Below are 19,144 nucleotides of genomic sequence, written 5' to 3'. Positions count from 1 at the left end.
AGAAAGAAATTAAGGAAAAGAGGATGGAAAAGAAAGTCTTTAGAAATAAGGAACTGATAAAAGAAAAATGAGAGTTCTATAACTTTCAGTGCCAGCACTTGATGCCAACAGTTAGTGATCTTAGAAGTCTCTAAAAGTGTGTGTTGGCCTGTACTATTCCTTGAATGAAAATGTTGAGATTATAGCAAACCTACTGTTTGCTTTTTTTTCTAATGCTGTTATCATTTAGGGACTTACAGGCGTTTAAAGATACCATCATGTATTAAGTGGGAATTTATTTCCTTAGTGTTTGGAAACTGGCAAGCATTTGTTTTTCCTGTTATTCCGAAATGTGTGTGTTTTTCCATACCAACAAGCAATTAACTCAGTTCTTACACTATCAACCTGGAGATAGATAGCGTCAGATCCCACTGGTAAGGGCTCAGTGCTAGAAAACTAACCCCCCGCCCTCCTATTTCAGCCACTAATCTCAAGTCCAGCTCATCACCAGTACGTCTGACTAACCAGCTCTTGGGGATTGATTCATTTGCTAGAGCAGCTCACAAAACTGAGAAACTTTACTTACTACATTACCAGTTTTTTATAAAAGGATATGACTCAGGAACCACCAGATGGAAAAGGTACAGAGGGGCAAGGTACATGGGAAGGGCTCGGAGCTCCTGCTCTCTCCCAGGGTGCCACTGCCCCCAAATCCCCGCGTGTTCAACAACCCAGAGGTTCTCCAACCTCGTCCTTTGGGGTTTTATGGAGGCTTCATTTCCTAGGCATGATTGATTAAATCATGGGCCTTTGGTGATTGAGCTCAATCTTCACCCTCTCCCCCTCCCCTGGAGGTCTGAAGGTTCCAGTCCCCTAATCCAGCGATTTTCAAACTTTTTCATCTCATGGCATACATAAACTAATTACTAAAATTCTGGGGCACACCCAAAAACATATTGTGTGCTGATCTGACCAAAAAAAAAAATAGGTATAATTTTGATTGATTTACCAAAAAAATAGTAGTTACCTACCCTTTTTGCTCCAAAGTGACTTTTAAAAACAATCAGGTGCCTATACTTGTATATAAGGACTTCTGGTACCAATAATTAACCAATCAGATGCAACCTTATCATATAATGTGTCCAATAAGATGCAACTCTATTATGTGACCTATGTATTTACGGTTCAAGGCAGGCATTCATACCTGACAGCTAGTGTGTTGGCTGTTGTCATTTTTTATTTGACAATCTAAGGGAAAAGAGGGCAGTGCCCCTGATTAAATAGTCAGGTATTGCATGTTTTAAAAATTCATGTGGCTCCCTGGTTGAAAATCGCCACTCTGATCACTTGGTTGGTTCCCTTGGCAACCAACCCCCATCCTTAGGTAACCCTGGGACTTTCCTAGAGTCACCTCATTAATGTAACAAAAGACGCCTTTTCCACTCTCTGTACTTTGGAATTTCCAAGGGTTTTAGGAACCCTGTCACAAATCAAGATGAAGACCCACTATATTTCTTATTATAAATTACAATATCACACTTATTTTTCTCTCTCTCTCTCAATTGTAGGTTGAAGCGCCATTCATACCAAAGTTCAGAGGCTCTGGAGATACCAGCAACTTTGATGACTATGAAGAAGAAGATATCCGCGTCTCTATAACAGAAAAATGTGGAAAAGAATTTAGTGAATTTTAAAGATGAGCAACGAGATGACAGCAGAGCTCACGCTCAGTCTTTGCACTCTGTTGGGAGAAAAGGTGGAGCTGAGACCGTCCTTGTTGAAGCAGTTACCTAGTTCCTTCATTCCAGCGACTAAGTGAGGTCTTTATTGCCATCATCCGTGTGTGCACTCCGCGTCCTCCTATGTAACCAGGCACCGCTAAGCAAGCATTGTCTGTGCCATAACACAGAACTAGACACTTTCCTGCTTCTCTTTGGTTTGTCTTTCTCCTCCCACCCCTACCCCACCCCCCCCCACACACACACACCCATTTTTCCTTTTTTTCCTTTTCATTAGTCCTTCTCCAAACAGTGCTCCATTTTATTTTGTCGGTGTTTCAAATGGGCAGTGTTATGGCTATGTGATTTTGGAAGGGAAGGATAAGTGTTGCTTTTAGTAGTTCTTGTCAGTATTTTTGTTGGTCACTGGCTCGAGCATATACTGTCCAATAATTATTTTACTTTGAGTAGCTCAGACTCAGTTTTGCCAGAACTCTTGACAATTTTTGAAGACAGAATATTTTATCACCAAGGAAATGTGTACAAATTAAAACAGTAACTTTCTTAAAACACACTGTTCTGGCAATAAATTTGGATAGACTAATATAGAGTAGCTAGACCCAGAAATATGGAATCCTATAGATCTATTTCCCCTCACCTCTTTTTTATCATCCTCCCCTTAAGTGTCCAGCCTGTGTAGTGTGACAGGTGTCTCATTCACAGGCAAAACCAATGACATGGGTTATCGACACCCAGATTCTCTCCCTTGGTATCAGCGTTTCTGTAGTATTAGAGAAGAGTTTTAGGACTTCTAAACCTTGGCTCTTCCGTAAGGGTTTTAGCCAGTATTTTAATAGAACATGACTAATGAAAGTGACAGAATTTTAAGTTTTTCAAAGAAGTCCTCATTGTAAACTATTTTAAAGGAAAAGAAGCTAAAAAGAACGTTAATGGGAACAGATACTTTGCTAAATCAAACAAATGGCTTAATTTTTGTAAACACTATAGACACACTTTTATTTAAATGCGGTTTTTCATTTGTTTTTGCTTTGCTATGTTTTGCCACAGTGAAGAAGAAAGGAAGTTGTTCAGGGTATTATTCTGGTGTACTATATTTGTCAGCCTGAAGTAGAGGCACTGTGGCAACTTTGGCTTTTATCCTCTGCTTCATCAAGGAGGAAAGGGTCAAACTTTATAAAATGGCCACCATTGTATTTTAATTTTGAGTTGTGATGTTTTCAGATATGTAATGATTTCCAGCCTGTTTTCTTTCAGTAAAGAGAATGTGTGATCATGCAGGTACAGTTTTAGCGTTGGAGTTTAGTTTTTTTTATATACTCTTTTGCCAACCGACTTAACAATGTTGTGGTCATGTGGAAATTTCAAGCACTTTTGCACATTTAGTTTAGTGTTTGTTGAGAATTCATGGCTTAACTCAGTTTTTTAAATAGCTTTTTTGTTTGCTTTTAAAATTTCCCATCTGGTTTTCTCTCTGTCGGTGACCTATCATAAAACAACACACCCAAATAGCTGAAAATAAACTGTGCTCATTTTTTATGATCAATTTACGTGCATATAAGAGTTGTTTTCAGTCAAACTGATCGTAATGTATATAAGCATTCTATTTGCTTCATTATCGGTGCAGGTAGGTCACTGACTCTGCTTCTTTTCATCTCTGCCACCCCCTTGTGAGACCTTTGTAGACACTGGGAAAGCCTGTCTGAGGTGTTCTCTGGCTCAATCTGTACATCTTTTGGTTGTCAAGTGTTTCTGCATGGTTATGTCATTTACAGGCTGATCCTGATTTCAGCTTTCTGTCCACCTATATATAAAATGTGCAAGAAAAATATGAACTACTTTGCTGTAGCAAGTTTGCTGTAACAAAAATATATCATCATGTTAATAAACTTATAAAACGTCGTTTGTATAAAATATTTTAATTGGTGTTTTTGTATTTCATTTAGGCCCAAGAACATGCTGATCATTGTATTCTATATGGATGCTACAAATTCTATGGTAGCTTTGTTGTATATTATTGTAAAATTATTTTAATAAATCATGGGGATGACAATTTGATTATTACATTTTAGTTTTCAATAATTCAAAAAATTTCTATGAATTCTAAAAATATTTTTTTTTAATGAAATTGCTATTGTCCAACACAACCCTCTGTAGAATCTATCTGGGTAGTTGACCCATAGGCAGTACATTATGGGTTTGAGAGCTATGTAGCCATTACATTTCACTCTCTATTTAAAGGACATGAGCAAACTTTTAAATATATCACGGGAGTCTATTTCCAACCAATCAAGTACACTAAATTAGAATATCTTAAAATTATACAAAATTCTCAGTTTCTGCCACAATTTAGCCAAAAACAATATAAAAATTTGAATAAGAAGTAAGTGGCAGGAATCAGTATTTAACCTCAAATTGCATTATTTGAAACAGAAGAAATTATGCTTTAATTCGGTAACGAGTAAGAAGATGGCATGTGAGCCCTAGACTGGAAGTCATGACGTTGGAGTTTCAGGCCCGGTCTGTCACTATCAGCATGACCTTGGCCTCAGTTCTCTTATCTCTAAAATGTAAGAGTTCCATTAGGCAGTTTCTAAGGTCCCTTCTAACTTTCACAGGTGATAAGATTCGTCTTATGACATTTTGAAGGGATAGCATGGTTTGACATTAATCTGACATTAAGGTGATCTTTTCAGGCGTCTTTCTTCTTCTTATCTCTTACAACTCTTGGAATATCATGTCTATTGATATTGAGAACCTCGTGTCTATTCGGATTCCCTCCTTCACTGATGCCAAATATCCAATTGATATCAAACTGTCAACCTACACAAAAAAAGATATTGTGGCTTGTGGGTATCACTATCATGTTTTTGATATGTTCATGTATTGATTGCCCATTGGCCTGAAATACTCATTATAAGCTTGAAGAAAAAAATCATTTTTTCTTTCCCACTGATTGTTTTTTTTTCTGCTTAGTGTAAGAATCAAATGAAATAATGTATGTGAAAGCACCTTGTAACCTGTAACCTATCAATGTAAAATGTTAAGGTGTATTGTTATTTCTTCACTTCTTTGTTTCGAATGGAATTTCCTACGCACTACTGTAGCTAGGAAATGCTGAAAACAACTGTGTTTTTTAATTAATCAGTAACTGTAAGATTAAAGTATCTTCAAAGGATAAAACAATTTACTGAGTATTGACTTCTGTTTTGCCCTTCTCTCCTAATCTGTTTTCTGCGGATACTACAGATGCTTATAGATTCCTAATTTGTATGTGTTTGGGTTGGCCTTTGGGTGGTGGGAACAGTAGCAGGGGAAGGAATGGCCACCAGTCTACTCCAACTGGGTGTTTACTAAGAAACTACTAGATTCATTACATCACTTCTAAACAGTGTTTCTGCTTCTTCCTCATGCTATGTGTCCAAATTACTCTTAACCTAAATATGAAGATATGTATCTTTAAAGGCTTGTCACTACAAGATCTCTCATCCTTTTATAACAACGAGTTGTGAATGTATACATTTTTCCCCAGAAGTGCTTTTGAGCTTCATATTACCTTTTCCAAGTTTAGCCAGATGGATTAGTGTGTGTTTCTATAATTGTCCTTGACCTCAAGAAATAATTTTTTATAGCATACCGTTTTTTATTGCTGTGATGGTTGCCGCACACATTTATAAATATTGATGCACTTTAAAGCATGGTGCTTATTATTTTTATACCAGTGCTTACTTCATTATATCATTGTTAGAGCTTAATAAAAATTCCAGTTTGCTCATTTCCCTATGTAACTAATTTTAAAAATATGAACAGGCCTTCAGTGCAGAACTATCATTATTTGAACTCCACTTAATTTTACTTCTTATGCACAAATCTTGAATGTGAAGTTGAATACTTTCATTTTCGCCTTCCCAAGCATTTTCTGTATGCCTTATTTAATAGCTTTTGTGTCCCCTGATAAGGACTGAAATGTGTCCCACCAAAATCCATATGTTGAAACTCTAAACCTTAGTACATCAGCATATGACTGTATTTGAAGGTAGGGCCTTTAAAAAGAGCATTCAGGTAAAATGAGGTCATAGGGATGGGCCCTACTCCAATGTGACTGGTGTCCTTATAAGGACAGGAGAGTAGGCCCTGGCCTAGTGCTCAGCTTACTGAAGTGCGGTCCCATGCACCAAAAGGTTGCCAGTCTAAGTATATACAGGAGGCAACCAACCAATGTTTCTCTCTCTTTCCCTCTCAAAAAAAAAAGAAAAGGAGGTTGGGACATAGGGATCACCCAGACCGAGGGAAGACCATATGAAGACATAAGAGGAAGGCCGTCATACAAGCCAAGGAGAGAGGTCTCAAAGGAAGCCAACCCTGATGACACTTTGATCTTGGACTTTCCTGCCAGAACTGTGAGAAAGTAAACGTCTATCGTTTAAGCTGCCTGGAGGTACCTTGTGTTGGCAGTCCTCGTGAGCTGGTACACCTGCTGCGCATGCTCCCATCGTATACACTGTATTCCCACGGAGAAAGGCTTGCACTGAAATTCCTTCCAAGGCTCTCTACTTAGCCAAACTGAACTAATTTACCATAAGCACAAATTTAAAAAAAGAATCAGATGTCAGTATTGTGGTCACAAACCTCAATGCACCTGCTATCTTGTTTCTGTTCTTTCCCAGAATGCATGCAGGAAACAGGAAACTGTCGCTACTGAAAGTCGGGGAAAGCCTGGGTGACTGAAACCACTCCTCACTCCCGGTGGGACTTAGCCTTGGCATCAGGCTGTCCTCTTGAAGCAGTGCCAGCACAACACAAAATTGAACACACCAGACTCACTGAGTTTAGAGAATCTGCCTATATCTTAATGGTGATGTTAATGAAGTGGCCAAAAGGAAAGTGGGGATGGGGATAAAGGGTTGAGACAAAACCCCAGGTGGTCTGTCATCTGATTGTTCAGTAAGCAAATGATTGTCTTACTGTGTGAGTTTTCTAATGCTACTGTAACCAATTACCACAAACTTGGTGGCTGAAAACAACACAAATTTATTATCTTTTTTAAAAATATTTTTTTATTGATTTCAGAGAGGAGGGAGAAGGGGAGAGAGATGGAAACATCAATGATGAGAATCATTGATTGGCTGCTTCCTCCATGTCCCCTAATGGGGATCAAGCCCACAGCCTGGGCATGTGCCCTGACCAGGAATCAAACCGTGATCTCATGGTTCATAGGTCGATGCTCAACCACGGAGCCATGCTGGCTGGGCCAACTTTATTTATTACTGTACGCTCTGGAAGTCTGACAGCTGAAGTCAGTCTCGCTGGGTTAAACTCAAGGTGTCATCAGGACTGCATTCCTTTCTAGAGGCTCTAGGGGAGGAGCTGCTTCTCTGCGTTTTCCAGCTTCTGCTCAATTTCCTGGTCTCACAACCCCATTCCTCCGTCTTCAAAGCCAGCAACATCAGGCGAGTGCTTCTCATGTTGCATCCCTCTGACTTACCCTTCTGTCCCCTCTTCCAGTTTTAAAGGCCTGTAAATTGAGCCCACCTGGGTAGTTCAAGATACTCTCCCCATTTTAAGATCGGCTGATGAGCAACCTCAATTTCTCATTTGCCATATAACCTTACACACTCATAGTTTCTGGGGATCCAGGCATGGACATCTTGGGGGGAGAAAATACACTGACTACCACACCTAATAATGTCATTTTAGTTGGGAAAATAGGATTTTCTGAAAGATGGAAGTAAAGACAATCCTCGCAATTCAAAGAGAGCCAAGGCTTAAACAGATTTTCCTGAAGCATAGCACTTAGCATGTAGTGAGTAGTCAAGTACATTGTCACAACGTAATTGAGTAGCAATATCAGTTCTGTGTACCTTGAAAGATGCACATCATCACTATTCATCAACAAATTGCAAATTAAAACCGCCATTAGATTCTACTACCCACCAATAGGATGACTAAAATTAAAAACACTGATAATACCAACTCAAATTCAAAGGCTGACATAGGCCAAATAAATGAGAATGCGGCCCATGGGCCACAAGTTTGACATGTTTGATGTAGAGCAACAAGAACTATTATGGGAACTATTGCTAGTGGGAATATAAGATGGCACAATCACTTTGGAAAATATTTTGGCAGTTTATTATAAAGTTAGTCATTCACTTATTTGACTAGTATTCTACTTCTAGGTTTTTACCCAAGATGATGAGAACATATGTACACACAAAGGCATGAATGTTCACAGCATCTTTATAACAGTCCCAAATGGATAACAGCCAAAAAGTCCAGCAACAAGTGAACGAATCAACAATAGGTGGTATAATCATACAATGGAATACAACTCACCAATGAAAAAGGAACAAACTACTAATGCAAGCAGCAACATGAGTGCATCTAAAAAACATCTTGGTTGTATACATTTGTAAAACTACTTGAACTATACGCTTAAAATGAGTGACTAGATAAATAGATAGATAGACACATAGATTCCTTAGTAAAGATGATTTTTTTAATTACATAAAATAATTCGAGAATATAGTAGTGATCTGGAAGATATGGCCTAGGAAGTCTCAATTAATATTCAGAAGATATAGAAAAATGTTAAAGATAAATTAAAAAACAGGAAGTTAGCTTCAAGAGACATAATTGTCTAAAAGTTGTAAAATGAAGAGACAAAAAAATATGATAATGTCTTCAAAGTTCTGAATGATTGTTTTACTTAGATTTATATACCTGGGCAAGCTACTGTAAAGGGGGCTCTAGTTCCCAGGCACCCTAACCCTCTGGCATTTAGAAAAGCCTAGCCAATGGAAATTGATGGTAAAAAACTGAAGGGAAGCAGAAAGGTCTGATCCGAATGTTCCTCTCCCTGTCTTTGATCTGTACTGTCTCCTGAGTCCTCTGTCCCAATTCCCGGTCACTGTCAAGGTTCCATGTTCCATCAGGTATCCCTAGCTCCTGAGCTCTACAAACCCCAGCTGCTTTTTCCCTCCTGCCCTAAGGCTGATAGAGCTCCTACTGTTGCTCATCCTCCTAATGTTTGTCTTTAATTTGGGCTGGTTTTATAAAATTTTTAGTACTATTATGACTGGTACTTATTTTTGTTATTATGAAGTACAGCTGTTTATTCTTCCATCACCTAGGTAGCCAGTTTCTTCTATTGCATCTTCTCTGTTGACCTTCGTGCACTTGACATTCTAGTGCATTTGATGTTAATGTAACATGTGAACAAGCAAACAAACAAGTTTATTGTTATTGAGAAATGTTTTACAAAGAGAATAACATTGTGATTCATTATAAAGTTACAGGTAAAGGCTTACTTTAAGTACAATCGGAACATGGGAACAAATTTTTACATTAAGACTGAAAAATAACAATCATGAAAGACTTGATATGTTATTATTCTCCCTCTATAGTCCAGTGAAGTAAGGACCAAATTGTATAATTTTTCCTAAGTGATAATGACAAAGTTGGGAACCACACCAAGATCTTTTGACTAAAAGTTTAATGTACTTTTCATAAAACTTAATTAGCAGTAGATTGTGGTTACTTTGATGAACACCAGTAGTTTCTAAGGTAGGGTGAGGACCTTGAAAAAAAAGAAAGAAAAATATTCTCTGTTGAAATAGCTAGAATGGTTTTTATTGTTCTGACAGAACCCTGATTGATGTTCCCATTATCACCACTCCTATTCTACATTCTACCAAAGGATCCTCGTCATCACAGTAAGAGGAGAAGCATAAAGATGATCCTAGTCATCACAGTAAGAGAAAAACAGCTTTCAGAGAGCGGCCACAAAGTCTGTGAAGCCACCACAGAACCTGGAACTGTAGTATCCCCTCCTCTTCCACTTGTTGCAACCAATAAATTGCAACAATTGTAAAAAAAAAAAAAGAAAGAAAGAAAGAAAGAAAGAAAGAAAGAAAGAAAGAAAGAAAGAAAGAAAGAAAGAAAGAAAGGTGATCCTAATCATCATCCTATCTAATGAAGCGGGAATATACAAATTGACCACCATGCCGTAACAAGATGGCTGCACCCACAGTGGAGGCAGGGATTCCGTAACACAAGATGGCTGTGCCTGCAGCGGAGGGCGCGTTCCCTTAACTAGCCTTAATAAGCAATTAGCAGGAACCTGAGGCTGCGTGGCGCAGGGCCGGGGCAGGGGACCTGAGGCTGTGCCCCCGGCCTGGTGGGATTTGACAGGGGACCTTAGGCTGCATCCCCCCACCCCGGTGCCAGGCTGGGAGACCTCAGGCCGCACCCTCCGCACCCCGGTGCCAGGCAGGGGTACCTGAGGCCATGCCCCATGCCCCAGTGCTGGGCCGTGGTACCTGAGGCTGTGCCCCCTGCCAGCAGGGCTTGATAGGAGACCTCAGGCCATGCTCCCCTGCCCAGTGGGGCTTGACAGGGGGCCTCAGGCCATGCCCCGGTGCCAGGCTGGGTGACCTCAGGCCATGCCTCCCATCCTGGCGCCAGGCCGGAGGACCTGAGGCCATGCCCCCTGCCATACAGGGCTTGATGGGGGACCTGAGGCCATGCCCCCCACCTGTGGGGCTTGACAGGGGACCTCAAGGTGTGCCCCCCTCCCCAGCCCAGGTGGGGGGACCACAGGCCGGCCAGGTGATCAATCAGGGGGCCACAGGCCACCCTCTGTGGGGCGATTGATCAGGGGGCTCCGTGGAACCAGAGAATAGGGACGGGGGGATGGCTGACATGGACAGCACCAGGCCAAGGTGGGTGCGGGCGGCAGCTGGGGCTGCAAAGGCCTAATGCTTGCATGAATTTCATGCATCAGGCCTCTAGTAGTAAGAGAAAAAAACAACAGTGCAAAAATAAAGACATTCCAAATAAAATAAATTGTGAAAGTTTTCTACCAAATGATACTGGAAAAGGAACTTCTAAAAAATGTATTCTAAAAAGAAGGAAAGTGGTCCAGAAAGAAGAAATAGCTTCTGAGAAGTCTAAAGGAAAGCAAAGAGGGAGAAAGAAAACCTAAAATAAGTATAATGGTTGTCGGAAGCCAATTCCAGCATGTCAGCAGGGCTGAATCATCTGAAGATGGCTGAGGGCATTTCCCCAAACCTGAAAAGGATGCATAAAATGATTGCTTGCTGCCAGACAGCTAAGGGCACTTCAATCTACATGTTATTGCCTCCTACTGGCCAAACACCTGAACAGCCGAAGGCAGTTTCTCCAAAACCTGACAATCTGACAATAGATTCTGTACCTAACCCTACCCTTTGAAGTGTGTATCTACCTCGTCTTAGGACAAATTGTGTTTAAAAAAAGCAAGGGGTCCTGAGATGAGGAGAACTTAGTTTCTGTAGCTAAGTCTTCTCTGACTCCCTATAATGCTTTCCAAAATTATGTTTCGTCTCTGGACTCTTATTTAATTTATGCACAGCGCCTTCTCCAGATTGCTGAACCCTTCTTGATGCCGGATCAAGACCACCAGCAAATGGTGAATAAGAAATGAGATAGAGAGAACCAAGATGGCGGCATAAGGTATAAACCTGTGCGTGCTGCCTCCCACAACAACACTGAAATTACAACTATAAGACAAAACAGCTATCATCCAGAACCATGGGAAAGCTGGCCGAGTGGAAGTTCTACAACTAGAAGGAAAGAAAGAAGCGCATTGAGACAGGGTAGGAGGTGCAGAGGCACCAAGAACAGAGGTACGAAGGCGCGCGCGAGGCGGCTGCACCTTGATGCACATTTTTTTCAATCAGAAGGGGATATAAACTCTCGAACACACTGAGCTCATTTAAGGCGAGATTCTGAGGTCCCAGACTCCTACTGGGAGAAACTGGACTGTCTTGCAGTGGTTTGGAAAGTGAGGGGGACTTTCTTGCAGAGCTGCTTGCAGGGATCATTGTTGCTGTGGGGGCGTGGGACTGCAGAGACACCAGGAGTTGCAGACACGCTGATGACAGTCGCTCTGCCCTGGTGATTCTCTGAGACCCCACCCCACTCAATTTACATCCCCTCCCAAGCTGTGCTCAGCGGTGCAAAGAAATCACCTTGGCTTTTGCAGCCTAATCTAACTGCAGCTGAGTTAGAGAGCTCCAAAACTTCCAAATTCCAAACAAAGAGGAGAAATCTGCTGATATCTCTGTAGCTCCTGCTGGGTGGACTCACACAGTGGTTGACTTGGAGATCCAGGAGCCAGGGTACCCCTGGTCAGATACCAGATTTCAACTCCTCACATCCATAAGGGACACACTCAAGAGGCAGACTCAGTGAGCACCAAAGCTCCACTGAAGCAAGTCCTGCCCCATCAGGGTGTCTCCAGCACAGCAGTTCTTCTTATAGACACAGTGGGTCCTCGCAGTCAGCCAAAAATGCAAAGACAAAGAAACATGTCACAAATGAAAGAAATGGAGGAAAGCAAACGAATGGAGGACATAGAGTTCAGATCCACAGTTATAAGGTACTCAAGAATCTGCTACGAACCTCCGAGGAACTTAGTGAGACCTTCAAGGATCTTAATGAGAATGCCAAAAAAATGGAAAAGGACCAGTCAGAAATTAAACATACACTGACTGAAATAAAGAATAATATACAGAGATACAACAGCAGACGAGAGGATCCCAAGAATCAAATCAAAGATTTGAAATATGAAGAAGCAAAAAACACCCAACTGGAAAAGCAAAACGAAAAAAGAATCCCAAAATACGAAGATAGTGTAAGGAGCCTCTGGGACAACTTCAAGCATACCAACATCCGAATTATCAGGGTGCCAGAAGAAGAGAGAAAGCAAGATACTGAAAGCCTATTAGAAGAAATCATGACAGAAAACTTTCCCTACCTGATGAAATAAATAGACTTACAAGTCCAGGAAATGAAGAGAACCCCAAACAAGAGGAATCCAAAGAGGACCACACCAAGACACATCATAATTAAAATGCCAAGGGCTAAAGACAAAGAGAGAATCTTAAAAGCAGCAAGAGAAAACCAGTTAGTTACCTACAAGGGAGTACCCATATGACTGCCAGCTAATTTCGCAACAGAAACCATGCAGGTCAGAAGGGAGTGGCAAGAAATATTCAAAGTTATGAATAGCAAGAACCTACAACCAAGATTACTCTACCCAGCAAAGCTATCATGTAGAATTGAAGGTCAGATAACTAGCTTCACAGATAAGAAAAAGCTAAAGGGGTTCATCACCACCAAACCAGGATTATATGAAATGCTGAAGGATATTCTTTAAGAAGAGGAAGAAGAAGAAAAAGGTAAAGATAAAATCTATGAACAATAAAGTGACAACAAATACATACCTATCAACAAGTGAACCTAAAAATTAAGTCAGAATAAACTGGTGAATATAATAGAAGCAGGGGCATAGAAAGGGAGCGAACTGACAATTCTTGGGGGGAAGGGAGTGTGTGTGGTGGGGGAAGAGATTGGACAAAAATATTACACCTATGGATGAGGACAGTGGCAGGGGGTAAGGGCATGGGGTGGGGTGAGAACCAGGTGGAGGGGAGCTATGGGGGAAAAAAAGAGGAACATCTGTAATAATTTGAACAATAGAAGACTTATTAATTTAAAAAAAAGAAAAAAGAAATGAGATAGATACAGAAGAACTTTAAGAATTAGAAGAAAAAGAAAAAACAAATTAGAAGAGATTCCTGATAAAGCTGGAACTTTAAAGATACATAAACCCTCCTTTGTTCTGCCACCCTCTCTTCCAAACACATAGAAATATACAGTAGGAAGTAGAGGTTGAAGTCACAGACTTAATAACATAGAAAAAAGGTGGTTTGTGTTTTGTTTTGTTTAAGATCATTACAGTGCTTATAGAAGAAAAAGATAAAGAGATTAAAGAAAATTCAGAGGTGGTAATGGATATTGAGAACAAAGATGATCCTTCATTGTCATCCCTAAATTAAGAAACTAATGAATAACATAGGGAAACGTATACTAATATCCTATCTAATAATAGACAAACATGGTAATTAACCATACCTCCACTATGTTTCCCATTGACTAATCAGCAGGATATGCAAATTAACTGCCAACAAAGATGGCAGCCTGCAGCCATGCAGCTGAAGCAAACAGGAGGTTTGCTTGCTCCAGTGATGGAGGAAGCCAAGGTTCACCACCTGCTGCAGCCCAGCTCTGAGCTCCGGAAGCAACAATGTTTCAATTATAGAAGCTAAACAAACCCCAGATACCTGCTTTCAGCCAGCCGGGGCCTCAGAGCTTAGAGCACCAGTGATGGCAACAGAGTTTCAATTATAGAAGCTAAACAAACCCAGATACCTGCTTTCAGCCAGCCACAGCCTCAGAGCTGGAGCTGGGCCTCAGAGCTGGAGCTGGCTCTCAGCTCCAGTGACAGCTATAGAAGGTAAATAAATCCCAGAATAAAAAAAAAGAAGAAGAAGAAGAAAAAAAAGAGGCTGGGAGCTTCAGTCACCCGCCAGCCTGAAAATGGCCCTCAGCCCCTCACCCAGACTGGACAGGCACCCCAGTGGGGACCCCCACCCTGAAGGGGGTGTGACCAGCTGCAAACAGCCATCAGCCCATCATCCAGGCTGGCCAGGCACCGAAGCAGGACCCCCACCCTGATCCGGGACACCCTTCAGGGAAAACTAGCTGGTCCCCACCCGTGCAACAGGCCTCTACCCTATATAGTAAAAGGGTAATATGCAAACTGACCCTAACAGCAGAAAGACTGGGAATGACTGGTCACTATGACACACACTGACCACCAGGGGGCAGATGCTCAATGCAGGAGCTGCCCTCTGGTAGTCAGTGAACTCTCACAAGGGGGAGCTCTGCTCAGCCACAAGCCAGGCTGATGGCTGCCAATACAGCGGTGGTGGTGGGAGCCTCTCCTGCCTCCTCAGCAGCACTAAGGATGTCTGACTGCAGCTTAGGGCTTCTCCTGCTGGCAAATGGACACCCCCCAAGGGCTTCCAGGCTGCCAGAGGGATGTATGATTGCCATCTTAGGCCCAATCCCCAGGGAACAGGCCTAAGCCAGCAAGTGGTCACCCCTGAGGGGTCCCAGGCTGCGAGAGGGCACAGGCCGGGCTGAGGGCCGCCCTACCCCCGAGTGCACAAATTTTTGTGCACCGGGCCTCTAGTACCATATAAAACTCTTTAGCAAAAATAAAAAACTGGAAATTTTTTACATATTGAAAGAATATACCATTTTTCAGGAAAATATGACAGAGCTGTCAACACCAAGCCATATCTTGGTGAAACTTTTGAACTTCAATGATTAAAACTTTATGCAAGAATATCAAGTCACTCCAAGGTGGAGACAGAATCAGGCTAGCCTCAGATATCTTCACAATAATATTCTGTTCCAAAAGATAAGTTAGCAATTGCTATAACATTCTAGAGGGGGAAAAAGTATGAGCCAAAAGCATTATACCCAACCAAGTTGTATTTAATTTAAAGTCATAAATTAAAGGTGCCTTTGAACAACCAAAAGAAAGAAATAGAAAACATTTGTACCCTTTACATCTAACTGAAATATGAATCAACTTTGTAATGGAGCAGTGATAAAATCCCATGGTGAACATTTAATCTTTATAAATGTCATACTAAATTATAAGCAACTATGGTAATGACAATTATAGAACCAAATGTAAATGTGTTAAAACTTGGCAAAATTAGAATAAGATAACTAACAAAATTGGAAGATGGGAAAAGCAAGTGAGACTGCTAATTTCCTTGCCATTTCTGGCAGGAAGTCAACCAATAGAATCTAAAATTAGTACATATGGTTAAATAAGATGACTCTAACTTCTCAATTACTTTTTTTATTTATAATTTTGAAATTCTTTTAGGGAAGAAACATTTATCAGCAGCTTTCATTTTCACTTCAGTTTCTTTTTCTTGTGTTAAATTTAATTACATTTACTTTCATTTCAGTTTCTTTTGGTAAATTGTACTTTATAATATGATTAAAATCAAATTGAAGACTTTCTATTAAAAAATATGATATAATTTTTATAAAACTAGTGCTATTTAGTTCTCTCTCTCTCACCTTCTATCTCTATATATGTACAGGATAAGCCTGGAACAATAATGTTACTGATGGTATGATTATTTTAGAGATTTCTCCTCTGTACTTTGTCAACTTGCTTGAATTTTTAATGAAATTAGCAAAATAAAGTAATTAATCAAAAATAAGTAAAATGTGCCCAATAACAGAACATTGATATTTTTATCCATTTAAAAAAAAAAACATCAAATACAATGAGGCTTACTCTTAGCAATTAAGGCATTTTAAGCACTTAAGTCTTCTTAAGAAATCCTGATCCCTTCCTTTTAAGATTGCAAATGAGATACTATATCACTGATAATGCTTTTGAGCAAGCCACCAGATATCACTGAAATAACCTCACTAGCATTATCATTGTCATTAACAAAAAAATGTTCTCATCTCATTCTTCATATCCCAAGCTCATGAACAGTCTTCCTTTAAAAGCCAGACCAATGCCATATGGGGGGAAAAGACTAGTCTTTGCTGCCCATTTCACTTCTTCACACAGTATCCTAAAAGATCATACTCAATGATCACAACCAACTTGTTACTAAATGTTTTACTTTTTTCTGTAATACTAAGTCAAAGTTAGGAAGCATAAAGCTGAATTAGTGCAGAATGCTCTCTGTGAATAAGTCATGTGGTAACTAGCATCCCAATAAAGACTTTCATTGAAGTGGCAATGTCCTTCTTTGTTGCTTACTGATCTGTGAATAACTCTTTCTTGTCTGTACCATGACTCAGGAAACAATCACTAACCAAACAAACAAAATGTTTCTTCCATGTGAGGAAAAACAAAAAACTGCTGGGCATGTCTCCTTCACGTCTATTCCACCCCAAAAACCCAATGTCAGGCTACTCATCAGTGGTCTTGCCTACATTGTTCTAGGTTGCATACCACTGATTTGTTGTTGTTGTTGTCATTTTGCTTTCCCTCCATACATACTGGTCATTTGTTTGGGGCTGGTTTTGCACACTTCTTAATATGGTATGATTGGTACCATCTATACTAATAAAAGGGAAATATGCAAATTGGTCACAATGCCCTAACAGTCACGACCGAATAGGCTAATTAGTCATGGCCAGTATGCAAATTGACCATCACTCCAACACAATAATAAGAGAAGGATATGCTAATTAGTCCTGATATGCTAATTAGTCACAACCAGTATGCAAATTGACCATCACTCCAACACACAAGGTGGCCACTCCCATGTGGTCAAAGATGGCCACCCCCATGTGGCCACAAGATGGCCAGCAGGGGAGGGCAGTTGGGGGCAACCAGGCCTGCAGGGGAGGGAAATTAGGAGGGACTGGGCCTGCAGGGGAGGGCAGTTGGGGGTGACCGAGTTTGCAGGGGAGGGCAGTTGGGGGCAATCGGGCTTGCGGGGGAGCAGTTTGGCATCGATCAGGCTGGCAGGGAAGTGGTTAGAGGGTGATCAAGCTGGCAAGCAGAAGCAGTTAGAGGAAATCAGGCAGGCAGGCAGGCGAGCAGTTGGGAGCCAGCAGTCCTGGATTATAAGAGGGATGTCCCAGATTGGAGAGGGTGCAGGCTAGGCTGAGGGACACCCCCCCCCAAGTGAACGAATTTTGTGTACCTAGCCTCTAGTCCTATATAATAAAAAGCTAATATGCAAATTGTACCCTCAGGAGTTCTACTGGGAGACCGGGAGTTTGATCTCTCACTATGATGTGCACTGACCACCAGGGGGCTGCGTGAAACATGGCAGGCGACCAGCAGTGGTGGGGTGGGGGGGATGCTGAGGGAGTGAGGAAAGGGGAAGGTAGGGAGGTGGGGAACCTGATTGGCCCTGATTGCTGGCCAGTCCTAGGGACCCTACCCATACACGAATTTCATGCACTGAGCCTCTAGTTTCTTGATATAAGGAGGGAGACTGAGTCTTGCTTTTGCACTTTCAGAATTGATAGTAGTCAAGACTCTCTCATTACCAAGTGACAGACAACACAAGGCAACGTAGCTTTAGCAAAAAAACAGAAGCAGTGAACTCACAAACCAGGAAGCTCAAGGGTGGGCTTCTGTCACAAAAGATCTGAAAGACCAAACTATATCATCTGAAATCAGCCCCTCTCTATCCAACTTTTGGCCCTGCTTTCCTCAGAATTAACTTCATCCTCATGGTACACAAACTAAAACCACCAGCCACTCCAGACTTATTCAAAAGAGTTTGTGGTCCCAGAGGAAGGAGAAGGAGGCCTGCTGTGCACTATATTAATCCCCATAGAGGTTGCACATGATTGACAGCCTCACCAGAATTACATGGATTGAGGGAGGCTTATTTCGCTTAGCATAATGCTCTCCATGCCCATCCATGCTGTTGCGAATGGTAAGAGTTTTTTTCTTTTTTACAGCAGCGTAGTATTCCATTGTGTAGATGTACCACAGTTTTTTAATCCACTCATCTGCTAAGAAACAGAAAATTTTGGAAGTAGAATTTTGTAGGATTTTTTAGTAGGATTTGCCCCTAACTGTAATATTGTGTTTTAGGATCATTTTTTAATAGGTAGTATGGTAACAGTGAAGTTTTTACATTTATCACTTTGGTAAACTCATAAAAAGTTTTTCAGAACACACAAAGTAATTCTTTTCCATAGAAAATTATTGGTTTTTATTGTTGAAAATGTAGGAGAGATTCTAGTGAACATGGGCTGTTTTTCCTGGAAAGCATTATGCTAAGCAAAATAAGCCATTTGGAGAAAGATAAATATCACCTGATCTCACTCATTTGTGGATTATAATCAACAACATAAACTGATGAACAAAAATAGATCCAGAGAGAGAGAAGCATCGAACAGACCGTCAAACCTCAGAGAGAAGGCAGGGGAGGGGAGGGGAGTAAGAAATCAACCAAAGGACTTCTATGCATGCATATAAGCATAACTCATGGACACAGATAGTAGCGGGGTGAGGGCATGTGCTGGGGGGTGGGAGTACCTGGGGAGAGGTCAATGGGGGGAAAAGGAGACATATGTAATACTTTAAACAATAAAGAATTTTTTTTAAAGTTTCTGGTTCATCCCTCTTGCCAGTTTTATTTTTCTTCTGCTTGTAGGAAATCATCAAACTCAGGACTTTATTTATCCCAATACATAGATTCACATTCTCACTGGAATCTACTTCACTATTTACGATTTTAAATTATCATGAGGTAAAGTATTTATTTTGTTATTTTCATCACTATCTTTTTATCACTACTTTTATCTTTTAATACACTCTTTGGAGACTTTAATACATTTCTTAAAAAATGTAAAATTAACAATAACATGTAATTAATGTAAAGTGTTATTCAAAACAAACTACACCCTTCTATTTTAGGGAAAATGACCTAACACCACTTGTGGGGCATTGCAGTAGTTACAAACATGTTCATGAATTTTTGGACATTTCTCCCATTGAGAAATGAGGTCTATGTCCC

At 40.7% G+C, this 19,144-nt stretch overlaps 1 protein-coding gene across 9 annotated transcripts in view; it reads left to right on the top strand.

The window, feature by feature from the left end:
- PRKACB (protein kinase cAMP-activated catalytic subunit beta) overlaps nt 1-4,901 on the top strand; it is a 115,614-nt gene extending 110,713 nt beyond the window's left edge. For all 9 annotated transcript variants that reach the window (XM_059689046.1, XM_059689049.1, XM_059689053.1 and 6 more), the window contains one exon: nt 1,548-4,901. In XM_059689046.1, coding sequence (XP_059545029.1) covers nt 1,548-1,673 — 126 coding nt within the window. In that variant the 3' untranslated portion in view covers nt 1,674-4,901. The remainder of the gene's footprint in view (nt 1-1,547) is intronic.
- The last annotated feature ends 14,243 nt before the right edge of the window (nt 4,902-19,144 follow it).

The sequence above is a fragment of the Myotis daubentonii genome, chromosome 3 (genome assembly GCF_963259705.1).
Source record: "Myotis daubentonii chromosome 3, mMyoDau2.1, whole genome shotgun sequence".
NCBI classification, from domain to species: domain Eukaryota; kingdom Metazoa; phylum Chordata; class Mammalia; order Chiroptera; family Vespertilionidae; genus Myotis; species Myotis daubentonii.
The sequence above is the reverse complement of the archived record's forward strand: the minus strand, read 5'-3'. Positions and strand labels throughout refer to the sequence as shown.